Raw genomic sequence first — 22,790 nt, 5'->3', positions numbered from 1 at the left:
GGAAAACAACTTGAGCCACAGAAAAGCCAGTGGTTCCTACCCCACATTTCAGCATCCTGGCCCACATAGCTCAGCGCTGGGGACAGCCATGACTTTCCTCCTTTGCCCACAACACGTCACACCACAGGTCTCCAGCAAATGGAAGTGAAGTAGGGGGGCCAATTTCAGTGGCTGTGTTACATGCTGGATTGCTGTCAAATACAGTAGGTCCAGCCAAGTACAACACACCAGCTATGCTGCTGAATGTAGCAGGTACCATTACTGGCAATGAAACACTTCCGTACGGTACAGCAGCCTCACAAGCAAACTGATTTGCCAACCCACACCTCTCTGGTTTGTGCAAACTTTAGTGCTTGCCCATGATTAGCGGGGCCAAGCTATATGTTGCAAGACTAAAGGGGTGGGGGGGATTCATGTGACCATTCCAGCAACCATGTTTTGCGTGGAGTGAATGTCACACTGCTACAGGGCCGATGCTACCAAGCAGGGATTTTTTGGTTTGCAAAGAAAGATGACAGGACATTACAGAATGCAAAAAGTGTGCTTTGTGGCTTCACAGCATGCCTTTTTCACCAACAGAAGTTGGTGCTCATGAAAGCTATTACCTCACCCCTATCTTGGTTTTCATGACCATACTGGGACCAACACGACTGCAACGCCACTGCAAAATACTAAATGGAGGCCTATTCCACACCAGGCTTTTGCATCAGTATAGCTACAATCCACCCCCCAACCCAAGTGACATAGCTACACCTAGCTAACCCACAATGTAGACCAGCACTAGGGCTGCAGAAAAATTCTTCCAGTGCCCATGCTATCACCTCACCAAGACCAGATTAACCTTGTGTGGGCCCAGCACCAAACACATTTGTGGGCCCCCCCATGGGAGCAATGGGGTATGGGGTGTATGTGTGTTGGAGGGCGGTGGCGGTCACTGGAGTGAGGGACTGGCTGGTAGGGTTACCATATTTGAACATTCAAAAAAGAGGACACTCCACATTGGGGTGCTGTCAGCCCCGCCCACAGTCTACCCTGCTCCTCCCACGCTCCGCACCCCTCTCTCCCCAGGTCCCGCCCCCCTCCCCACTCGGCCCTGCCACCGCACCCCTCCTCACCCCCTGGCCCGCCGCTGGCTTGCTGCATCCCTCCTCAGTCCCCTACCCACCGCTCGCCTCCTCCCACCTGCTGCTCGCCTCCTCACTCCCCTGCCAGAAACCCCCATGCCCGCCCCGAGAACTCCCACCTGCCGCTGGCTCATCGCTTACCTCCTCAGCCCCCACCCGCCTGCTGCTGGCTCCCTCACCGCTCACCTCTTCAACCCCGGCTGCCCGCCGCTGGCCTTTTCACCCCCCACACCTGCCCGCCTCCTCACCCTGCCCGCCTGCCACCTGCCACCTCACCCTCCCGCCCGCCCCTTGCCTCCTTACCCTCCCGCCTGCCCGCCCGCCAGCCAGCCAGCCACTGGCTCCCTCACTGCTCATTTCTTCACCAACCCCTCCGCTCCCCGCTCGCCTACTCATCCCTCCTGCCGCAGGTCCCTCTGGCTCCTAGGATCAGGGCGGGGCATGGCAGTGGGCTCTCTGCACACTGCCGGTGCCTGCAAGCCCCGCTCCACGGCTCCGGCAGCTCCCATCTAGGATTACCATACGTCCCTATTTTCCTGGACGTTTTTAGATATTTAAAAATTCCTCTGGGATGGCTATTTAAGAACTAAAAAGCCAGACATGTCCAGGAAAATATGGTAACCCTACTGGCTGGGGGCAATGGTGCAGGGGTGGCCCTGCTCTGTGCAGCCAGCATGAGGGCACTGTTTACAAACCCACAACTGCCATATGTAAACTGGCCCACCCATCCCTGAGGTGCCAGCGTGCCCCTTCCCCTCGGGAGGCAGGCCCACGCCATGTCACACCACCCCAGTGCCCCCCGCCCACCCATGCCCAGCACCCCCCAATGCCACGTGCATTCTTGCCCAGAGACCTCCCACATAGATTCCCTATGCCCAGCACCCATCCCCCAATGACTCGTATGCCCAGCACCCCCCTGGACTTGCTATGCCCAGTACCCCCTTGCCCAGAGACACATCCCCCGCCCCTAGCTGGTCCCCAGAACTGCACAGCACCCTGCACACCACATGCCCTGCCCAGTGCCCCCCACCACAAGTGCTCAGCACCTAATATTCCTGAGGGAATTCTGCACCAAAAACATTAAAAATTCTACGCACAATGTTTTAAAATTCTGCAAATGTTATTTGTCAATAAATAAATATGGAGGCTCCAGCATGACAGTGGGAAGCACAGGCCACTGGCTGCATGTTGGTGGCAGATCACCTTTGCCCCGGTTCAATGAGATGGCAATGAGGCTGCACCAGACCCTGAGACAGTGCCAGGGCTGGACCTGCCCCAGAAATACCCAGGGCCCTGCCCCTCCGTGCCACATGCACCAGGTGTGGGTGAGCAGGCTCAGCCTGGCAGCAGGAGCTAAGTACAGAGGGCCTCAGCCTGGCAGCAGGGGCTAAGTACAGAGGTGGCTCCAGATGGCAGTAAGAGGGGGTCTGTGTGGAACAATCTGGCTGTGGACGGCTCAGTGGGGGGATCTGCACATAGACTTGTTGCTGGAGGGGGGTTGGGCAATGGGATACTGCAGAAGGGTCCAGGTGAAGGTGGTTGGGGGCTCAGCAGGGGGCGTCTAGGTGTGGGGTGCTCAGTGTGTGTGTTGGGGGGGGAATCCAGGTGCAGGGGAGGCGGAGTGGGCTTGTCAGGGTGTGGGGGTTTGATGGGCCTGCTTAATGGGGGAGTCCCAGCTGCTGCCAAGGGGATGCCACATGCCGGGCTCCCGCTTGCCTCCTTCCTCTGCTTTGCCTCTCGCCTTCTCATCCCCATCCCATGCTCCTTCCCCATCCCGTGCCTTTCCCCCAGCCCCAGCGTGCCCCTGCCCCAAAAGGCACGCTCTGTTGTACAGAAGGGGCGCACGCCCAGCACGAGGCCACAGAAAGTGCCGGCCACCTGCAAAGTCAGCGGCTGAGCAGCACCCTCTTTCAGCCAGTCAGCTCTGCACTTGCAGAAATGAGGAGCGGGGGCATGTGATCCTGTGTGCCCCCCATCCCTTTCCTCTGTCTGGGGGGAGCAATGCTCCCCCAACAGCATTCCCCACTCCCGGCGTCCCTTTACTTTTCCGTCACCTTCTGCAGGGAAGCAAATAAATCTGCGGGGGGCGGGGGTGAGTGAGGGAAAGAACCTGTTTTCATCCTCCCAGGAGTAGCCCACACAGAGCCCCCCACACACACTGCCCAGCACCCCAAGGAACACAGATCTCCCCCATCCCCCACTGCCCCCCGCACTGTCCAGTGCCGCCCCACAGATTCCCCCAGAGACCCACTTCTCCTGGCCCTGTGCCCCCGCCTCCCCAGCCACAGTCACTAGTCCCACGGGGAGGTGACCGTGTCCGCTGAGCTGAGCCGGCAGCACAGCTGGGGCCAGTCAGGGATTGAGCCAGTCCCTTGGGAGTGGCCCGATCGGCCAGGCCAGAGTGGGAGCAGGGACCGGTCCAGCCCCTGCACTGGTCCCGGGAGGTTCAGTCGTGGGGAGGTGGGTGGGATCCCCACAGGTGATGGCCAGCAGAGACCGCGCGGAGTCAGAGCTGTGCTAGGCCGTGGGACAGACCCCTGGGACATGACCAACCCCTGCCCCAAAAGCCTGCCCGGCCCAGCCATGCCCACTGGCCCCATGCCCCATGCCCAGGGGCCAGACCCAGGGGGCGGCGAGGGGACAAAGAAGAGTGAGCGGTGTCTGGGGCCTCAGGGCAGAGCGCAGGCAGAGCCGGAGCCGGGGGAGTGGGACATGGTCCGGGCAGTGGGGCCCCTTCTGAGTGTGGGCCAGCACCTTGGTGCCACCGCCATCATTGTAGACCCAGTACCGCACCTCGCGGGGAGGTAGGGTGACCAGATGTCCCCATTTTTTGGGGACAGGCCTGATATTTGGCCTTTTTCTTATATAGGTGCCTATTACATCCCACCCCCTGTCCCATCTTTTCACATGCGCTGTCTGGTCACCATGCTCCTGTTGGCGTAGGGGCCATGTCTCCAGTGAAGTGCCAAGGTAACATTTTACGTGTAGACAAGCCTGACGTCTTCTTAAATAAGTTTCTCAGAGAACCAACTGTAGAGCAGCAGTGCCACCCACTGGATATGTTGATTCATTACAACTGTGTTAGGGAAATGGTCCCCCCTTGAGGCTCCCTTATACGGCTCCAATATAGCTGTTTGGCTACTAGACAGTAAGCTCTTTGAGAGCTCGGACTGGCTTAATTTGCATTGTCCAAGACCAGGCACATGACCAGTGCTTTACATCTCATGACACTATTTGCACAAATCTATTTGAAAAGGTAACTGTTGCTGTCAAGGAGGGAGTGTAGGGGGGAGCTCTGTTGTAATAGTGAGAGGTGTTGGCCCGCTCCCAGGGAGGCCTTGTGGAAGCATGGGATGTGTTGGTTAAATTAGCATGCCAGCATTAGGATAGCTCGTCTAGCGAAAGTGGAGTGCAAACTGTCCCTGCCTACCCCAGGAAAGGCTAAAAATCACTGAGGCTTGTATGGCCATGAGGAAACGAGGCGGGTGTGTACATGGGCGAGGCATTGCCACATGTTGAGCCTGGAAATGCAGCCAAGACCACACACGAGATATCAAAGCCCTTTACAAAGAAGCTAAGGTGCATTATCCCCATTTTACAGATGGTAAAAACTGAGACACAGAGTGGTGAAGTGATTTGCCCAAGGTTACCCAGGAAGCCAGTGGCAGAGCCAGTAATAGACTCCCTGGCTCCTGCAGCCCTAGACAATGTGCAATCCCTTGGGTAACATTGGCTAGTTGTGGGAAGCCATAGGATATCTCCAATGGGCAAATCGTTGTCCTACTCCACGCAGTAGGATTGGGCCTTAATAATGCAGCCACCACCTGCCTTTTCAGTAAAGCAATTTCCTACCGTTGATCCACCTGCAGCTTCCTCACCCTGCCAGTAGACGTAGCCATGCTACAGAAGCTGAGCCCACAAAGTGGCAGAGATGGGAAAGAAGAATAGAGACAGCCGAGACTTAGCCACGTGGATGGAGAAAGGTGATGCAGTATTATAGTATAAGCAGTGGTGAGCTGGAGCCGGTTCGCTAGAACCGGTTGTTAAATTTAGAAGGATAACAAGGGACAACCGGTTCTAAAAGGGCTTCTAAATTTAACAATCAGCCAAAAGTGGCACCTTAGGCACCGACTCCGTGGGTGGTCCAGGGCTGGAGCACCCATGGGGAAAATCTGGTGGGTGCAGAGCACCCATCGGCAGCTCCCTGCCCCAGCCCCAGCTCAGCTCCGCTCCACCTCTTCCCCTGAATGCGCCGCCCTGCTCTGCTTCTCTGCCCCTGCCCCCCCCAGCTTCCTGCAAATCTCGCTGTTCGCATGGGAAGCCGGGGGGCTGAGAAGCAAGTGGCGGCTTCGCGCTCAGGCCCAGGGAGACGGAGGCGGAGTGGAGGCGAGCTGGGGCCAGGGGGGTGCGAGAAGGGCCGCCCGTGCTGCAGCTGGTAACCCGGGGGGGTGCGCAGGGGAACCGCTCCCTGCCCCAACTCTCCTCCGCCTCCCTGGGCCTGAGCACGACGCTGCTGCCTGTTCTCAACCCTCCAGGGCTTCCCGCGTGAACAGCTGATTTGCGGGAAGACGGGGGAGGGGGGCGGAGAAGCAGAGCGGGGCAGCGCATTCAGGGGAGGAGGCGGAGTGGCGGTAAGGTGAGCTGGGGCCGGGCGTGGGGCAGGGAGCTGCTGGTGGGTGCTCTGGGGCCTAAGGCGCCACAGAGTCGGTGCCTAAGGTGCCACTTTTGATGTGATCAGTGCGGGGAGTGGCCGCTCCGCCCCCAGCTACGCTCCCCTGCCCCTAGGAGCCAGAGGGACCTGCCGGATGCTTCCTGGGAGCTGCCCCAGGTAAGCACCGCCAGGACTCCCCACCTCGCCCCCCGGCAGGTCCCTCTGGCTCTTAGGGGCTGGGTGGGCACCCACTACAGTGGCCCACAAGACCCTCCTGCCCCGTTCTGGGGGCAGGGGAGGGGGGTGGATGGGGCAGGGCTCCAGGGGGGCATCAAGGAACACAGAGGGTTGGATGGGGCAGGAGTCCCCAGGGGGTGGGGGTGGGCCACGACCCCCTCGTGGGGTGAGGACGGAACCGGTTGTTAAGATTTTGGCGGCTCATCACCGAGTAGAAGGGTGTGTACTGGACTGCAGGGACTACAGTCTTGAGCATAGGGCAGGGAAGCAGGAGCCCAAATTCCTGTTCTGCCACTTACGTACTATGAGACCTTGTGCAAGTCACATGGTCCATCTGGGCCTCCGCTGTACAATAGCAATAACAAGCTTTACCAATTTGTGCCAAGCACTCTGAGAGCCTCTAATGAAAGGCTCCATGAAAATGGAAATTGTCATTGTGGACACTTATCCCTTCCAGCCCAAGCAGCCCTTTGCCAGAATGGGATGGGCACAAGTCAGAGGGGCCTGGAGTCCATTTTCCCCGGAGCTCTGCTTTCTTCCTGAGCGTCATTTGCCACATTCCCTAGTGCAGGGTGCAGCTACAGCTTATGCACACTTGGGGTTCTGCTGTATTCAGCACAAATCAAACCACATTTCAATTATAAGCTACTCACTAAAAAGGGTCTCTTGTTGCCCCTGAAATGGTCTGAGCACATAGCCCTGGAGCAGTTTACCACAGTGCAAGGTTTCTTTTTGCAAATTCTTTTTTAAATTGCTTTTTCTTTCCCTGGATGCAGAACTGGCACTAGATGGAGGTACATGTTGTATCCTTTCTAGTGGATATTTGCTAGCTAGGCTGCTATGGCAATTGTCTTCCCTAGAAGACAGAGAGCCCTCCGGGATGATGGCATCAGTGCTTGGGGCAGATGTTCCTGTAATGGACAAAGTCAAGTGCTGAAAACATTTCCTTTCCAAAGTCCAGTTTACCATAAGGCAAGATGAAGGTTGCCTTTGCTGGCTCCAGGTAGAAGGACACTAAGAACATAGGACCAATAAAGATAAAAATGTTTATTTTACATCATGTGACTGTATTTTCCAAGACTTAGAAGTGCCATTTCTGCAAAATGCTCTTTGAGCATGAAAAACAGCAGTGCAAGAGTTGAACATTCTTCCAGCAAGGGTAATCCCATCTGAGGACTCAACACAATGGTGATATGTACAATTGATCTCATTTAAACGCCCACCTTTTCAGAAGTGGCCTCTAATTTGGGGTTCTGGGCATCCACAGCTCCCTCTGGAGTTGCTCAGCACCTCTGAAAAATTAGGCCCATACTGGTGAAGGACCTGCTTCAAAGCCCACTGAAGTCAGTGGGTCTCTTTCCATTGACTTCAGTGGGATTGGGTTCAGACCTTCATAAAGGAAGCTGCCTCTGAAATTCTAGCTTTGATTTGGTCAGGTGCAAGTCACTGGCCAAAACGTCAGTATTGGAGGGAAAAAGAAAAGGAGTACTTGTGGCACCTTAGAGACTAACCAATTTATTTGAGCATAAGCTTTCGTGAGCTACAGCTCACTTCATCGGATGCATAAAGTGGAAAATACAGTGAGGAGATTTATATACACACAGACCATGAAAAAATATACACCGTAAGGAGAGTGATCACTTTAGATGAGCTATTCCCAGCAGGAGAGTGGGGTGGGGGAAGAAAAAACCTTTTGAAGTGATAATTAAGGTGGGCCATTTCCAGCACATTTCCAGGAGTTAACAAGAACGTCTGAGGAACAGTGGAGGGGAGGGAGGGGGAGGAGGAATAAACAAGGGGAAATAGTTTTACTTAGTATAATGACTCAACCACTCCCAGTCTCTATTCAAGCCTAAGTTAATTGTATCCAATTTGCAAATTAATTCCAATTCAGCAGTCTCTCGTTGGAGTCTGTTTTCGAAGTTTTTTTGTTGAAGGATAGTCACTTCGAGATCAGAAATCGAGTGACCAGAGAGATTGAAGTGTTCTCCGACTGGTTTATGAACGTTATAATTCTTGACGTCTGATTTGTGTCTATTTATACTTTTACGTAGAGACTGTCCAGTTTGCCCAATGTACATGGCAGAGGGGCATTGCTGGCACATGATGGCATATATCAATCACATTGGTAGATGTGCAGGTGAATGAGCCTCTGATAGTGTGGGTGATGTGATTAGGCCCTATGATGGTGTCCCCTGAATAGATGTGGGCACAGTTGGCAACGGGCTTTGCACATCTACCAATGTGATATATGCCATCATGAGCCAGCAATGCACTTTATGCATCCGATGAAGTGAGCTGTAGCTCACGAAAGCTTATGCTCAGATAAATTGGTTAGTCTCTAAGGTGCCACAAGTACTCCTTTTCTTTTTGCGAATACAGACTAACACGGCTGCTACTCTGAAACCTGTCAGTATTGGAGGGAACAGCTCTGTTGGAAAGGCTTCGTACCACCATTTTCCCCTAGAGTTGGGAGGAAAGTAAGCAAATGTGTTAGAGGAACTCAGATGTAATAATCCTGAGACTACCAGGTGGGAAGCACTAGTATTTATAAACAGAAGAACAATAGGGTGATGAGCAAATTTAAACCAGACAAAAGGAATACATCTTAACATAATATGTAGTTAGCTTGGGAAACTTGCTACCACAGCATATTACTGAGCAACCAGCTTTAGTTTCAAACACTTTCCCATAAATAAGAACAGCAAGTGATGCTGCACCAGGAAGGTAAAGTCACAAGGACATTCAGTTCTCATGCTTCATGGAATAAGCCGTTCTCCATCTGTGGTCTAAGAGAAACTTCCAGTGCCTTAGGAGGAAATCACAGGGGAAATCGGGTGAGGAGGAAGGAACTGTGAAGCTACACACAATACTTTCTAGCACAGTAAACTATACTAGAAAGCACAATAATGTCATGCTAGGTTCCATTTTGTCTTAGAAAATGTAGGGGGCTGTATTAGGCCAGGCCTTCAGCTGATGTCAATCGATGCGTCTACACTGAAGCCAATGGTGCTATGCTGGCTGAGGATCTGGCCCATTTTCTACAAGGGGCTGGGAGCTTGAGATCACGGTATTTAAGAAGGAGTGAAGACTACTTGGCATATTTGTCAATGCTTTGAATGGGATTCAGCCACAAGACACATACATGGGTATCGAATGGCTATTGCCCAGTAGGGGAGACAGGACAGTGTTAGTAGTGAGGCTATATTCATAGCAAGAAAGCGTGCACACTGAGATGCAACTAAAGGGGAAAGACAGGCTTTAAGCCGCAGGGCCTGGAAGCTGGTAGCACTGAATGCTGAAACAGATCTAGTACATTGAATCCTGGGAGGGCACAGTTATCTTCTACAAGTCAAACTGGAAAAAATGAGACTCATCTCACACTGGCTGTACTCCACTGACTTGGTGAGACTACTCTGATAGGACAGCATGGTTGATCCTCTGCTCTCTTACCTAATTAGAGTATACAGGATGGCCTGATTCTCCTGTTGCTTACACTAGTGTAGATCAAGAGTAAACTCCACTGAAGTCAGTAGAGTTACAATGGTATAAGATAGCGGGTGAGAAGTATCAGGCCCAACATAGTCAAGCAGTTCCTAATGCAGAGTCAGGATACTGTGTAGTGTCTGCACATTGGCTCCCTGGCACTGATGCTCACCAGGGCCTAAGCTATATGGGAAAGCTTAACTTTAGATGTGCAATCAAAACAAAGTTAAAAACATCAATTTACAGACAACGGAAATATCCAGGCATGCAGTTCTGAGCTGACGCATGCTATCATCGTGCAACACAGCTTAGGCACAATATTTATGGCCTAAGCCGAATGCAAGTATTTGACACAGAAAACCAAAGAGATGGCTCCCAACTTGCTCAGTATCATTTGTGTGTTTCCATTCCTACCTCAGGACACCAGCAAAATCATTGTCACACAGCAGAGGTGGGTCTGAAACTCATGAACAAATGTTCAGAATATTTTGCCAAAAAAGAGTCATGTAATTCTGTTCTGGACCATTTTGCAAGCTCTTAAACTCCACAAGAATGCCTGGGTTAGCCTCCAGCTGAGTGCAAAACTCAAATTTTCCAAAAATGCAACCTCAGTCTGAATGAAGGGTTGAAAGAGGAAACTTAGAGCTTCATGCTCAAGCTCAGAATTTGCAACAGCAATAAAAGAAGTCGAAGGTTGAGGGTGGGGATTTCATTGTGAAATTATTCTACACCTGGAATTGCTACAGTTTGACAATAGGAATGGATTCTGCTCTGGGGAACCCCACCGTTGTGCTGTAGGCGCAGGTTGAAAGGAAGCATGTGCCTTGGCCTGCTCTGTGGGAACACTTAGTCGTGCCTGCCCTGCATTATATTTGGTTGACACAAGTATTTATTAGCGCTCAGTGTATTCAAAACTCAGGAACGCAATCAAGTAACCAACCCCCAATGGCTTTGCCTTTCATTCATAACCCTCGCAGCAGCTGGGAGGATTGTATCCTCCTCAATTCAATTTGTCATTATGCACATCCTCATTTGGGGTGGGGAGGGGGACGTGAATTGCATGTTTAATAAGAATGATATTCCTCTCTTAAAGCATCTCATTTATTAGAGCACTTCTGCTCTGCAAATGGGATCTCATTACTAAGAGTTTGTACTAGATCCAAGCCACTGCTGAATTTCCACGTGTCTTCCTGTGGTCAGAAACCTGACCTTGTGAGCTCAGATGGCTCAGGAAAAAGGAATATGGGGTCTAATCCAGCAGCCTTATGCAGGCAAAACTCCCACTGGCTACAATGCCTGAGTAAGGACTGCAGGGTTTGGGTCTATCATTTTAACACTGGGATTCTTCTTCCACCAGGTTTCCACTTCTGTGCATTTTGAATGACTGCTCCGACGGTTCTACCAATGACGTTTCAGTTGAGGCATAGTAATGTCTGATTAGCAGTAGTAAAAGTGCTGTTAATACAAATTATTGTAGGATTAAATGAAAAGTAACTCATTTCAACCAACCGCAGCCCAGACAAATCCCTCACCAGTGACAGGGTGCTGGGAAACATTTCAAAGGCTGGGCAGGGATTTAGCCATGGGGCCAACTCCTGCACTCCATCCCCTCACCTGTGCACCATGGACATTAGTGCCTTTCCAGCCTGTCGCCCTGAAACAGACAACAACAAAAACAGCGCGCTAGAAACCTCCAGGAATAGTGGGCTGCGCTGTAGGATTGTGTACCTCAATCTACTGCAACGTCACCCCCAGCTGGAGCGGATGGGGAGGTGGCGGTTTGGTTTTAGATCGGCCTGTCTCCTGCCATAGCTGCTGCATTATATTTTTTTTCCTTTAAAAAAAAACCACCTCCCCCTCCCCTGCACACCCCCCGCCCCCACATGGTCAGACTGCGCAAGAGGGGGCTTTCTGGAAACCTTTGCTCCCGAGTCGTTCACACTGAAAGCACAGACAAGAGTTCTTGCTGCGAGGCAACAGCTTTGTCTGGGTCTGCGGGGCTCTGGTATTCATAGCTCCATGAGGTCGTCACTGGAAACAACCTTGACGGTGATGTGACCTGGCATTTCATCTGCTTCTCGGCTGCCTTTTCCCCGGAGCTGGAGAGTCTGCGGTTCTCTGGGGTCACCAGGGAGTGCAGCCAGCAGCACTTGTCCAAGGAACTGGTCACACAAGACGTTGCTATTCCAGACCTAGACATACAATTACAAGGGAACAGAAATAACCGCAGCCCAGCCAGTGCTTCCTGTCACACTCCACTGAAAAGGGTCATTCATGGTGGATAAGGGGTACTCACATTAACCCCCTGGAGCAGGAGTGGGGAACAGGGGGTGGGGGGTGTCTAAAGTTGGCTAACTATCTAGAGCCTGAGGGCTGTTCTTGACTTGCATATTCATTTACATACACTAGTAAAATAAAGAGATGAAAACACAACTCCCAGCATTTTGCTTGGCCTCATATGTAACCTAGAAGAGGTATAGAAACTGCCTGTTTGGGTTCATCACCAATAAAGACCTGCAGCTAATCAGCTTGTCGACTTTTCTCTACAACCCATTCCTGGCCCCAGGCTGCTTGCATTTTACTCAGCTACCTATGGCCCCAAGGGCTGTTCCTGCCATGGAGTCTTGGCCATGCCTCCTTGGCCTAGCCATACCTCCTCCGCCAGAGGCTCGGGGGCAGGGGCTTGGGCATCTCTATGACAGCTCAAACACCACCATATGGGGGAATCCTCCATTGCCAATGTAAGTGCTTTTAAGGCTGATTTGTGTTGCCACAGTGGCACATGGCAGTCTTCACTGGGCCATGCATCTGGCTCGGCCTGTGAAGCACTCAGCTGTGTTTTTCTCTATTTTTGCCTCAATCAACCTGGAAAAGTGGGAGTTTGTGTTGAGTGTTATGGAGGTGATGGGGGTTGTGTTAGCCTGATATCCAGAAGGTTTATACTTCTGTTAGTGACTTGTCCCCAGGATCAGTCCTGCCCATACTGATTGGGAAACAGGAGACCCTTTCCATCAGCTGTGTTATTAGGTTAAATTCATATCCTGACTATATTCTGAGGGCTGTGAGATACCTGCTTCCTTTTGCTCATAGTGAACTGAGCAGATCCCTTTCAGCTCAGAGAAGAATTGTGCCAGAGGAATTCTAGATATAGTGTAGTGAATAGTCAGACATGTTCACTGTTTGTAAACTGCTCTCACAGCACTGCAAGGCTAGCTTCCCTCTCTGCCATTCCTTTCTAATAGCAGTGGATTGAGTTATGGATTATTCTTAAAATCCTATAGAAGCACTGATCCAACCCAGGAAGAGAAAAAGACTTCATTTTCTTACATTCTTATGGTACTAGGCAACTATCAAGTGTAACAGATTTCACTGAGGGCACACTCCCATAACTACACTGGCATAGCCTTCTCTAAGCACTGATATGCCTCTTACTTAGAGGTTGACATGTGGTTTAGCTGATACAGACCACATGTCTGAGAGTCAAGAGACTCTGTTCTTGGCTGTGCCATTAATTCAGTGAGTGACTTTGGGCAAATCCCTTCATTTTTCTATGCCGCAGTTCCCTCAGCTATAAAGTAGGGATGAAGGCGTTTAACCACCTTTGAGTGCTATGTAACGCCAAGGTATTATTAATGGTTACTATTTTGGGTGGTGGATATAAGAGAATCAATATAAATTGAATTACTTCAGCCATGGGGCTGTTAAGGAGAAGCAGTAATTCTCATATTCTTCTGCCTCAGCAGCCCCAGTTCTGGGTATTGATCTTGTGAAGGAGCAGTTAACATATGTCAGACCTTTAGCCCATCAATGTCACATTTGTTTAACCCCCACTGCTGCTTTGCATTGCTGTATAGCTGCACACGGATGCTGTGGATAGACCTGTCCGTTTCCCCTGCAGTAGCATTACTCTGGTTGCCTGTGGGAGCATGTACTTTGCTGCAAGGCTCTGGGATTCCCTTCCTTACCTGGACAATAATGGGATGCTCGATCTTCTTTCTGTAGAAAAGAGCTTGTGTGTCAAAAATGGCACTGACAGTGTCTTGCTGGACAGCAGAGCAAACTTTTTGATTCTCACACTTGATAATCAGGTAGGGATCTGCTCCTGAAACACAATCAGCAGAGTCTTTATTAGTCCCACTGGACTAGCTGAGAAACTGATTCCGAGTCAGAAACACCAGGGAGAGTCAGAGGAACAAGTGCCAACTACTTATGGAGGCACCATTGATAGGGACGAGAACAGGTGGCTGGCTTGGAGTCAGGAGAAGACAAGAGAGCACAGGTTTGCAAATTCCTGATCCTGCCCCTGGCTCACCGTAGGATCGTGAGAGAGTCATTTAGCTTCCCTGTGCTCTGCCGCAAAGGCTGGATCCCTCTAACTTTTTAGCTCTTGGACACGGTCTCCTTTAAGAAAACAGTTAGGAATGTCTGGAAGAGGCAACTGCTGAGAAATTGTGCATCACTTAATTCATCTCTGTAACTGGCACCCAGGAATGTTGTGTAACAGAGTAAGAGGCAGTACTTTTCTTAACTGGACAAGCACCCGGCTCGATCTCAGTCTGACCAGTGGTAACAGCTAATTCACGGTGGGCACAGGTCACAAGCTAGCAGCATAGTCACGTCCATACATCCGTTATGTCATAATTTGCATAGCCATTACCAGGCCAGTAGAAGGACAACCCTACAGTGAGTGACAGCAGTTAGCACCTGGATGGAAGGAGGGGCATGAAGATGAAAAGCACTGGGAGGAAAAGTCACCTAAAGCTTCCCAAAGCATAACAAAGGTGTGATCAAGAGTGCTGAGGGGAAGGTCAGAGTTGCTTATTATAGTATATAAACCATCCTTAATAATCAGGGGCATGCGAAGGGGTCGTAAGAGCATTGGCAGTCTGAGTTCCCAGCTTGACTTTTACTAGCTTGACCTTTACCATGTGTCCAAGTATGAGCCCAGGCTTTCCGTTCAGCTGCTCTTTTATTAAAAAAAAAAGAGTGGCGGCGATTTTTGACCCTCGCTCGAACACTATGGGCATAACATTATACCCATATAGCCACCATCACCACCCTCCTCCTCCCACCACTGCCCTTCCACCGCCCCAGGTCAATGCAGAAGACAAAGAGGGGAAGTGGTAGAGATTTGGGGTCCTTCTAAATTGAATGGTACATAAATACACAGCGAGGAGAAAAGACCGAATCTGGGGTTATTTTACACCTTCCAAAGTGACAGGCATAACTGGCTGATGAATTTTTTAGGCTCACAATCAACAACAGGCCTGTCTCAAAGGACAGCCTGTATTTCAAAAGCAGGACTGATGCTTTGATGGACAAGGTGACAAAAAAGGATTCCAGAGACGTAAGCAATGAGTCTCGTCACAGCCATGTGCAGTGACGGACCGCTCTCTGCTCAGCATGGGCACCTGGGTCAGAGGAATTGGTGCAGATGTAGGAGGAGGGAAATTAATGCCACTGTTGCCATCCCTGTCCTGCCCTACTCTGTTAGGAGACAGGCACAGGTTGCATACAAAGAAAACCACTATCAAACATCCTTGTGCATTCCCTGCAGCTGGAAGCTGTTTGCCATGGTCGTGCTTCTCTTCCACTAGCATTCTGCCAGCTCATTTTAGGAAGAACCCTTCTGCCCCCTATCTCTGAATGTCCAGGAAAAGTCTCTCCCCCTTTGCTTTTTGCCAGAGATCAGATGATCATTTTTTATCCCACTTTGGTTAACACAGTAACTGCAAAATGAGCACAACAGCCTAGTTATCATGAGAAATCCTAGGGAAGCTCCAAGTAAATCAAAGGTAAACTGCATAAATTCACAGCTAATCTGAGGTCTGGGTAACAGCCTCGTGGGGGGGGGGGGTACAGCCTTGCAGTTAGAGATGCATTAAAACAAGAGAGTACAATTCTCACATTATTAAAGGTCATTTGTGTTTTCAAAATCCAGGCGGCTTGATCTCTTAACAATGCCCTCTAGCTCTTATATAGTGCTGATAGTAGACCTCAAAGTGCTTTACAAAGGAGGTCATTCTCATTAACTCCACTGTAGCAATGGGGAAGTGAGGTGTAGGGGGGAAAGCAACTCAGAAAATGACACCACGCAGAGCAGTGGATAGAACCCAAGTCCCTGAGTCCCAGTCCAGAGCTCTAGCCACTAGACCATACTGCCTTCTCCTTTCGTTTCCTCCCTCCTCCCCGCACCATGGTCTGTTTGACAATCTCCCCTTCTCTATCTACTCCTGGCTTATACACCACATGGTTTTTAAAGTAAAAGTGTGAGGCCCCTCAGCACCTCTCTAGATATTAAGGCAAAAAATTTGTGTATAAAAGTAGCCATCAAACTCCATATGAAAGCACCTAAATAGATGGTCAAGAGGTGCTAATTCCCACCAAAAGCAATGAAAGCCAACCCTCCAAAGGCTTCAAAATCATTTTCATGTAGATCCCTACACACAAAGTTAGATGCCTAACATTAAACCTCCAAGTTGGAAAGAGCTGACCTACATCCTCTTTGGTATTAGGACCAGAGCTGGTCAAGTATTTTTCTACAGAACAGTTTCCCTGTCAGAAAATGCAGGTTTGTCAAACTGAAACGTTTCACGGGAACATGTCCATTTTTGACACCATTGTCTACAAGAAAGTGTCCAAACAAATCATTTAGATTCTCATTTTGTTTTAATAATTTCAAAACATTTGGTTTTGATAAGGTAAAAACATTTCATTTAGACATCGTTTCGATTCATTTTGTTTCTACTTTTATATTAATGCAAATATAATTCTTCAGCATGCAACGGAACTTCATCACTAGATGATATCTCAATTGGAATAATGCCCATTTGCATTGACAGAGCTCTGCTCCAAAAGAAGCTGTTTGCAGTCTTTGGACAAAGAGCCAGATGTAAAGTATAACTTCCTTGTAGCCACTAAATTTAAAGTAAAAAGAAAAGGAGTACTTGTGGCACCTTAGAGACGAACCAATTTATTTGAGCATAAGCTTTCGTGAGCTACAGCTCACTTCATCGGATGTAGCTCACAAAAGCTTATGCTCAAATAAATTGGTTCGTCTCTAAGGTGCCACAAGTACTCCTTTTCTTTTTGCTGATACAGACTAACACGGCTGATACTCTGAAACCTAAATTTAAAGTGACTGTAGTTCCTTAATAACTGATATTACATATAATTTCTCTAAAGTATCTACTTGGTCACAAGGACAGACACCAAAATCTCACACAAACACACACGAGAACAGCTACGTACTTCTGAAGGAGCAAGAACGATAGATATTTTAGAGAAAGGAACAGACTTGCCCATATTCTTTACTCTGGCTATCCATAGAATAGGACTGTTGCCCTGACAACACATAGCACTTACAGATTACTGCTGCAGGTAGCAATTTATTGGTTTTTTTGGTCGACAATTATTTCTGTGTCACTGAGTGTGTTGATTTAGCCTTTGGGGCACATACTTACAGTCTGTTACAAGTAACACGAGAGCCCACCCCTAGTCAAAGACATTTTGAAAACTGTTCTGAATAAAATGGGGTCTTTTCACAAAATGGTGTCAACTATTGTGGCCTTAGGCAAATAGCAAAGCAAAGTGCTAGAGCAGCTTGTTAATAGCAATCAGGCGAGCAACAGGCACAGAGAAGCGACAGAAAGGAGAGTACACAGGATTCTAATAGTTAACAGGCATATCTGTATTGCAGCAGAGAGCTGTTAGCCCAGATTATTTAATCAATCAAAAGAAATAGAAAGGCTAACATTTTAATAAACTATTAAACCTACTCAGGAGTTACAAAGAGAAAGAAAGAAAGAAAGAAAGAAAGAAAGAAAGAAAGAAAGAAAGAAAGAAAGAAAGAAAGAAAGAAAGAAAGAAAGAAAGAAAGAAAGAAAGAAAGAAAGAAAGAAAGAAAAAGATTAAAAGTGTCAAAGCAAGATACATTCCTGGCTGGAATGCTGAACGTTCAGTTACTGTAAGGAAAATGGTACAATCTTTTGAAGAAACATGGCTCAAAAGAGATGTGATGCCTAAAGATCTGAGACAAGACAAAGATATGTTCTCAGTGGTTTTAAAGGGCCTGATTCGCCACTGCTCAGCTCTTTGTATGTTTTAACCTGTGCATAATGGCTACTAAATCAGAAAGGTGGCATTTCATACCCACGTTGTTCAGGAATCAGTCACTACACACGTGCCAGGTGGTAAAGAACCAGGCCCGCCAGTCTAGCAGTTCAGTTCCCAAGGTCACACCAGGACAGTAGCTCTATCACAGGGATCGGCAACCTTTGTGATTGTGATAGAACAGGGATCGGCAACCTTTGGCACGCGGCCCATCAGTGAAATCCGCTGGAGGGCTGGGACGGTTTGTTTACCTGCAACATCCGCAGGTTCGGCTGATCGCAGCTCCCATTGGCCGCAGTTTGCCATTCCAGGCCAATGGAGGCTGCGGGAAGCGGCGGCCAGCACATCCCTCAGCCCACGCTGCTTCCCGCAGCCCCCATTGGCCTGGAGCGGCAAACCACGGCCAGTGGGAGCTGCGATCTGCCGAACCTGCAGATGCGGCAGGTAAACAAACTGTCCCAGCCCGCCAGCGGATTTCCCTGATGGGCCGCATGCCAAAGGTTGCCGATCCCTGTTCTACCACAATCCCATGGCTGTGGGAAATGGACGGGACATGGCAATTTAAGAAAAGGATAACACAGGGACAAAAATAAAGCCAAAATCATGAGTGAGAGATAAAAGCTAATAAGAATGTAGTCCCAAGAAAAGTAGTGATCTAGATGACAACTTTTAAGCCAAAATGAGATCTGATCAGAATTAGCCTCACGGTGAAGGCAGCCCATTGCTTTATGGATAATGGACTTTAGACAAGAACATTCACAATAAGGTGCTATTGTACAAGGCAAAGGCTTTCAAGATTATATAGAAAAAGTGTTCTTTAGTCCAGATCTTGAGGTCTTTAGTCAGTCTGCATTCAGTCCTTATTCAGCAAAACCCCCATTGACTGAATAAAAACTGACAAAAGACATCGAGACATGGCACTTTGTTATTAACCAATGAAATGTCCTGAAGATTACAGTAACTTGGTTTGTAAGCGGTTTGCAGCAGGGACCATTGTTTTGTTCTGTGTTTATACAGCACCTAGCACGGTGGGGCCCTGATCTATAACTGGGAGGGCTAGGCACTACCGCAAAACAAATAATAGAGGAGCATGCTTATAGTGGCGTTAGAAATTAGTCAGGAACAAGTTTTTGAGCTGGCTCTGAGTACAGCACTCAAAAATATTTTCTCTCCCCCCTCACAGGATGTTTACAAGGTATTTCTTGCACCCTCACTTTTCCTGCTTATCAAATAGCCATTAGTGACAAGTATTAAAATACCATTTTGGAAAGAGTGGGAGCAGTTAAAACAAAGTAAAAGAATTAAACATGGGAATCCAACATGAAGCTTCAGGGGCAACATTTTAGAAAACTTGGAGGGCTATTTGAGATTAGCTGTGATGAAAAGACCATGACAGACAGTAGCTGGGATGATTTTAAAATAGACTTGGAATGAAGAAAGAAAAGCCAAAGCAAACATCCCTTCTTCATCCCCTTGCAAGTCTGCCACCATAATTGGCTTAATGGTAATTGGTTAAATCTCAGAATGAATTCACTCATAACTGGATACTTCCAAGAGAAGCAGAAAATATACTAATGTTTCTCTGACATCTGAGTGACCAGATCCATCGCTTAACCTTGTCAACAGCAAACAATCAATTAATTGGCCAGGACAGATCATCTATAGCAGCAGCAAGTGGAGTATTTTAAAAACAAACAAACCAAACAACGTTCCGGTGGCAGGAAGCAACATTGTCACAATAACCAGAACAAGAGCCATGATGTGGTGTGTGTTTGCCATGGACAGAGGTCTCTTTGGCTCCAATTTTTGATTAGTTTGGTCAGAAATACCTCCACAGTATGGCTCTCTCAGATATTACAGATAGGCTTTAAGTGGTGAATTGTGTATCCAAATCTAAACTTCCACCAGATTCAAGGCTGTTCAAATCAGACATTCCAGTTCAGGCCCTTCTGTATAGGATACTACTGTGTGGTAACCAGTCCCTTACTTGACTGCTTATCCCAGACCACAATTTATGGGTACCCGATGTGATAACATTACAGCACAGACCGAGTTAGCAATTCAGTGAGCTGGAAAGAACTACAGGATCTTGTCTGTGTTCAAAAGGATAAAAAAAAAATCCCAATTATATTAATTACCACCAAGTCCTGTCTCTTCTCTACCACAAGGGATGGGAGAGATGCCTTATACAGAACTGATTCTGTGGGTGTTTTTAGTCCCACCACAGACAGCAGAGCTGATGGATGATGGAAGCTAAGGAAGGGGGAAGTTAGGTTTAGAAGTAGGAACTCTGCAAAGCAGAGTGGAAAGAGAGAATGGGGTGCTCTCATCTGGAGTCAGAAAACATTCACATTTACATACACAAAATGTGATGGGGTAAAAACAATCAAGAGGCTTATCTTGTAAGGCAAGGTCTCAATGAGCTTGCCACCAGGAAGGTAATCTCTATGTAGGACTGAACTAACCTTAGACAATGTGTCTAGTGCTTTGGGCACAACAGGCTTTCTCTGAGCACCTCTTCATGTTCTACTTATTTTCCTTCTAAGCAAACATACTGAATGTACCTAACACAAGTGAAAACTCTCACTCATCAGTCCTGACTGGGTTTGCTGCCAGACTCCTTCCATACCCCGTTGTTCTGATTAGACAGGAGGCTGGAGTGGGTCATTGCTTTTAAGTGTGTTTTGACCTAGGAGCACTCAGGGGCCACTGGGTAAGGCGGGTATTTTGATACTTGCTCATGGGACTTGGAATCCCACATGGCACTCCCCCCACAGGAAAGCTGTCACTGAGACCCACACAGTCCTTTTCCAGTGCTTTGAGATGAGTGGAAGCTGGTCCCCAGATGGGGACAGAGGGAAAGAAAAGGGTTTGCTTCTATATGGCAGTTTTAAGGAAGTATACTCAAAGCATATTTTCTAATGTCTCTGTGAACACTAATTTTAATGCTGTAGTGATTTTGGTTTATGACCAAGCTACAGACGGGATTTTTAACGGAGTACTATTAACTCATTTGAAAAGACACAATAAAAGTCTGTACAGTATTTAGCCCCTGGCCATAAAATCCAGTGTAATATCAAACAAGTGTCTTAGCACAGCTCCTCAAAGCACCTCAGCAGTACTAGGCTGGGGGGGGGGTCAGCTGTGGACTGTGTCATAGCTAGAGCCGGATGTAAGGATGGCAGAATCTGGCTCTAAAGGTATTTTAAACCACCTTGTAGGCAGGAGAGATTAATTTCTGTTAATCACTGGTTGCAAGTTCCCATTGTAAATTATAGACAGTATCACAGCTTGACAAATCCCATTTCACTTCCTGAGCTGAAGCCAGCTTTTTGGCAGCAGTGGACGTTTGTTTTAGTGATCTTGGCAACACTGCAAGAGTGCTAGGGATTATGAAGTGATAGAACCCAATTCTCTCTCCTGACTGTTTTCCCACGGGGAATGTGATAGGAAAATGCTTAAGGAATTTTAAAGGGGTAAAGAAGAAAAGGTCTAAAAGCTTAAGTGTCATTTTTGAGGGGAAGAGTAAGAATGCCCTGCCTCTTTTGAAATCCCTCCTCTGCTGGTCTCTCCCCCTTTGGTGTCATCCATCCAGCTAGTCTCTCCAAGAATGTCAGCCATATTACTTGCACATCTGAAGTCTAATCACATAAAAGAGGATTGCAGCCCTGAAAGAAAACTGCCAAGAAAAATTAACTGAAGCAATTTCCTTCATCCCCTCCTTCCATCCTCTGAAAAGACAACTGCAGTTAGCAAAAATGACCTGTACAGCGAAGACTGCAGTCAGCCACTCAGAGGAACACAGATATTGGCTGCTATTAGGGAACTGTAGCAGATTCTATCCAACGGTTTGGCGATTCATAGCAACTGTTTCTTAAGAAGTTCATGCACAGGTCTCACTTAAATTACTTCTCTATTATAAGGAGTTACAGCAACTCAGCTCCAGATTCCAAGCCAACCAAATCTGAAGCTCTCTCTGTAGCAAATACATCAGGGAAGCCATTGTTTCGGCAGTCTTACTTGTTTCTTGTTCCAGGTTCACCCAGGCTGTCTTTGTTCCCTCTCTTGCTTTCTCTTAACCCACTACTCTCTGCCAGTTGTCTCCGCCCACGTCTATCCTTTTGGTCATTGGAAGGCATAATAATTTAACTATGGCAGACAGAGAGAGGATGTAAAAGACAGGGAGCAAAGGACAGGGATGAGGAAAGTCTTAATTAGCTGTCAGAGATAGGCACCAGAGAGAGGTTTCAAGACAGCTTTTCTTTTTGATAAACACTGACACATAGCCTGTGCTGTACAAGGCACAAGTGACTTAACCTCTCTGCTCAATTTACCAAGCCCCAAACAATTGTAATAGAACAATAATTACCTCACAGTGATTAAGTTGTAATTGGCAAGACAGATACTGGAATACTGTATAGAGTTCTGGTGTGTGCATGGATATTAAAAAATTGGAGATGGTGCAGAAAAGAACTACAAAAAATGATTTGAGGGCTGGAGAAAGTGCCTTACAATGAGAAACTCAATCTGTTCTTTTGCATAGAGATTGTCTGGTTTGGCCAATGTACATGGCAGAGGGGCATTGTTGGACACAAATCAGACATCAAGCATTATAACATTAAAAAACCAGTCAGAGAACACTTCAGCCTCCCTGGTCACTCAATTTCAGGCCTAAAAGTCACAATTCTCCAACCAAAAATCTTCAAAAACAGACTCCAATGAGAAACTGCAGAATTGGAATTAATTTGCAAACTGGACACCATTAAATTAGGCTTGAATAAAGACTGGGAGTGGATGGGTCATTACACAAAGAAAAACTATTTCCCTATGCTAATTTTTCCCCCTACTGTTACTCACACCTTCTTGTCAACTGTTTGAAATGGGCCATCCTGATTATCACTACAAACAGTTTTTTCCCCTCCTACTGATAATAGCCCACCTTAATTAATTGGTCTCGTTACAGTTGGTATGGCAACACCCATTTTTTCATGTTCTCTATGTATATATCTCTTCCTACTGTATTTTCCACTCCATGCATCTGATGAAGTGGGTTTTAGCTCACGAAAGCTTAGGCCCAAATAAATTTGTTAGTCTCTAAGGTGCCACAAGGACTCCTCATTTTTGGGGTTTTTTTGCTGATACAGACTCACACGGCTACCACTGTCAATCTGTTTAGTTTA

General features: G+C 48.0%; 1 protein-coding gene across 2 annotated transcripts in view; it reads right to left on the bottom strand.

Moving 5' to 3' along the window:
- Positions 1-8,338: 8,338 nt before the first annotated feature.
- The window catches only part of CAPN6 (calpain 6), an 85,073-nt gene continuing 70,621 nt past the window's right edge, over positions 8,339-22,790 (bottom strand). For both annotated transcript variants that reach the window (XM_084640288.1, XM_084640289.1), the window contains exons 12-13: positions 13,464-13,600; positions 8,339-11,690 (exon numbers count right to left, since the gene is read on the bottom strand). In XM_084640288.1, coding sequence (XP_084496414.1) covers positions 11,508-11,690; positions 13,464-13,600 — 320 coding nt within the window. In that variant the 3' untranslated portion in view covers positions 8,339-11,507. The remainder of the gene's footprint in view (positions 11,691-13,463; positions 13,601-22,790) is intronic.

This window comes from Lepidochelys olivacea, assembly GCF_965140295.1.
Source record: "Lepidochelys olivacea isolate rLepOli2 genome assembly, chromosome: 9".
Taxonomy (NCBI): Eukaryota; Metazoa; Chordata; order Testudines; family Cheloniidae; genus Lepidochelys; species Lepidochelys olivacea.
Note: the sequence above shows the minus strand (reverse complement) of the source record. Positions and strands in the feature narration are given on the sequence as shown.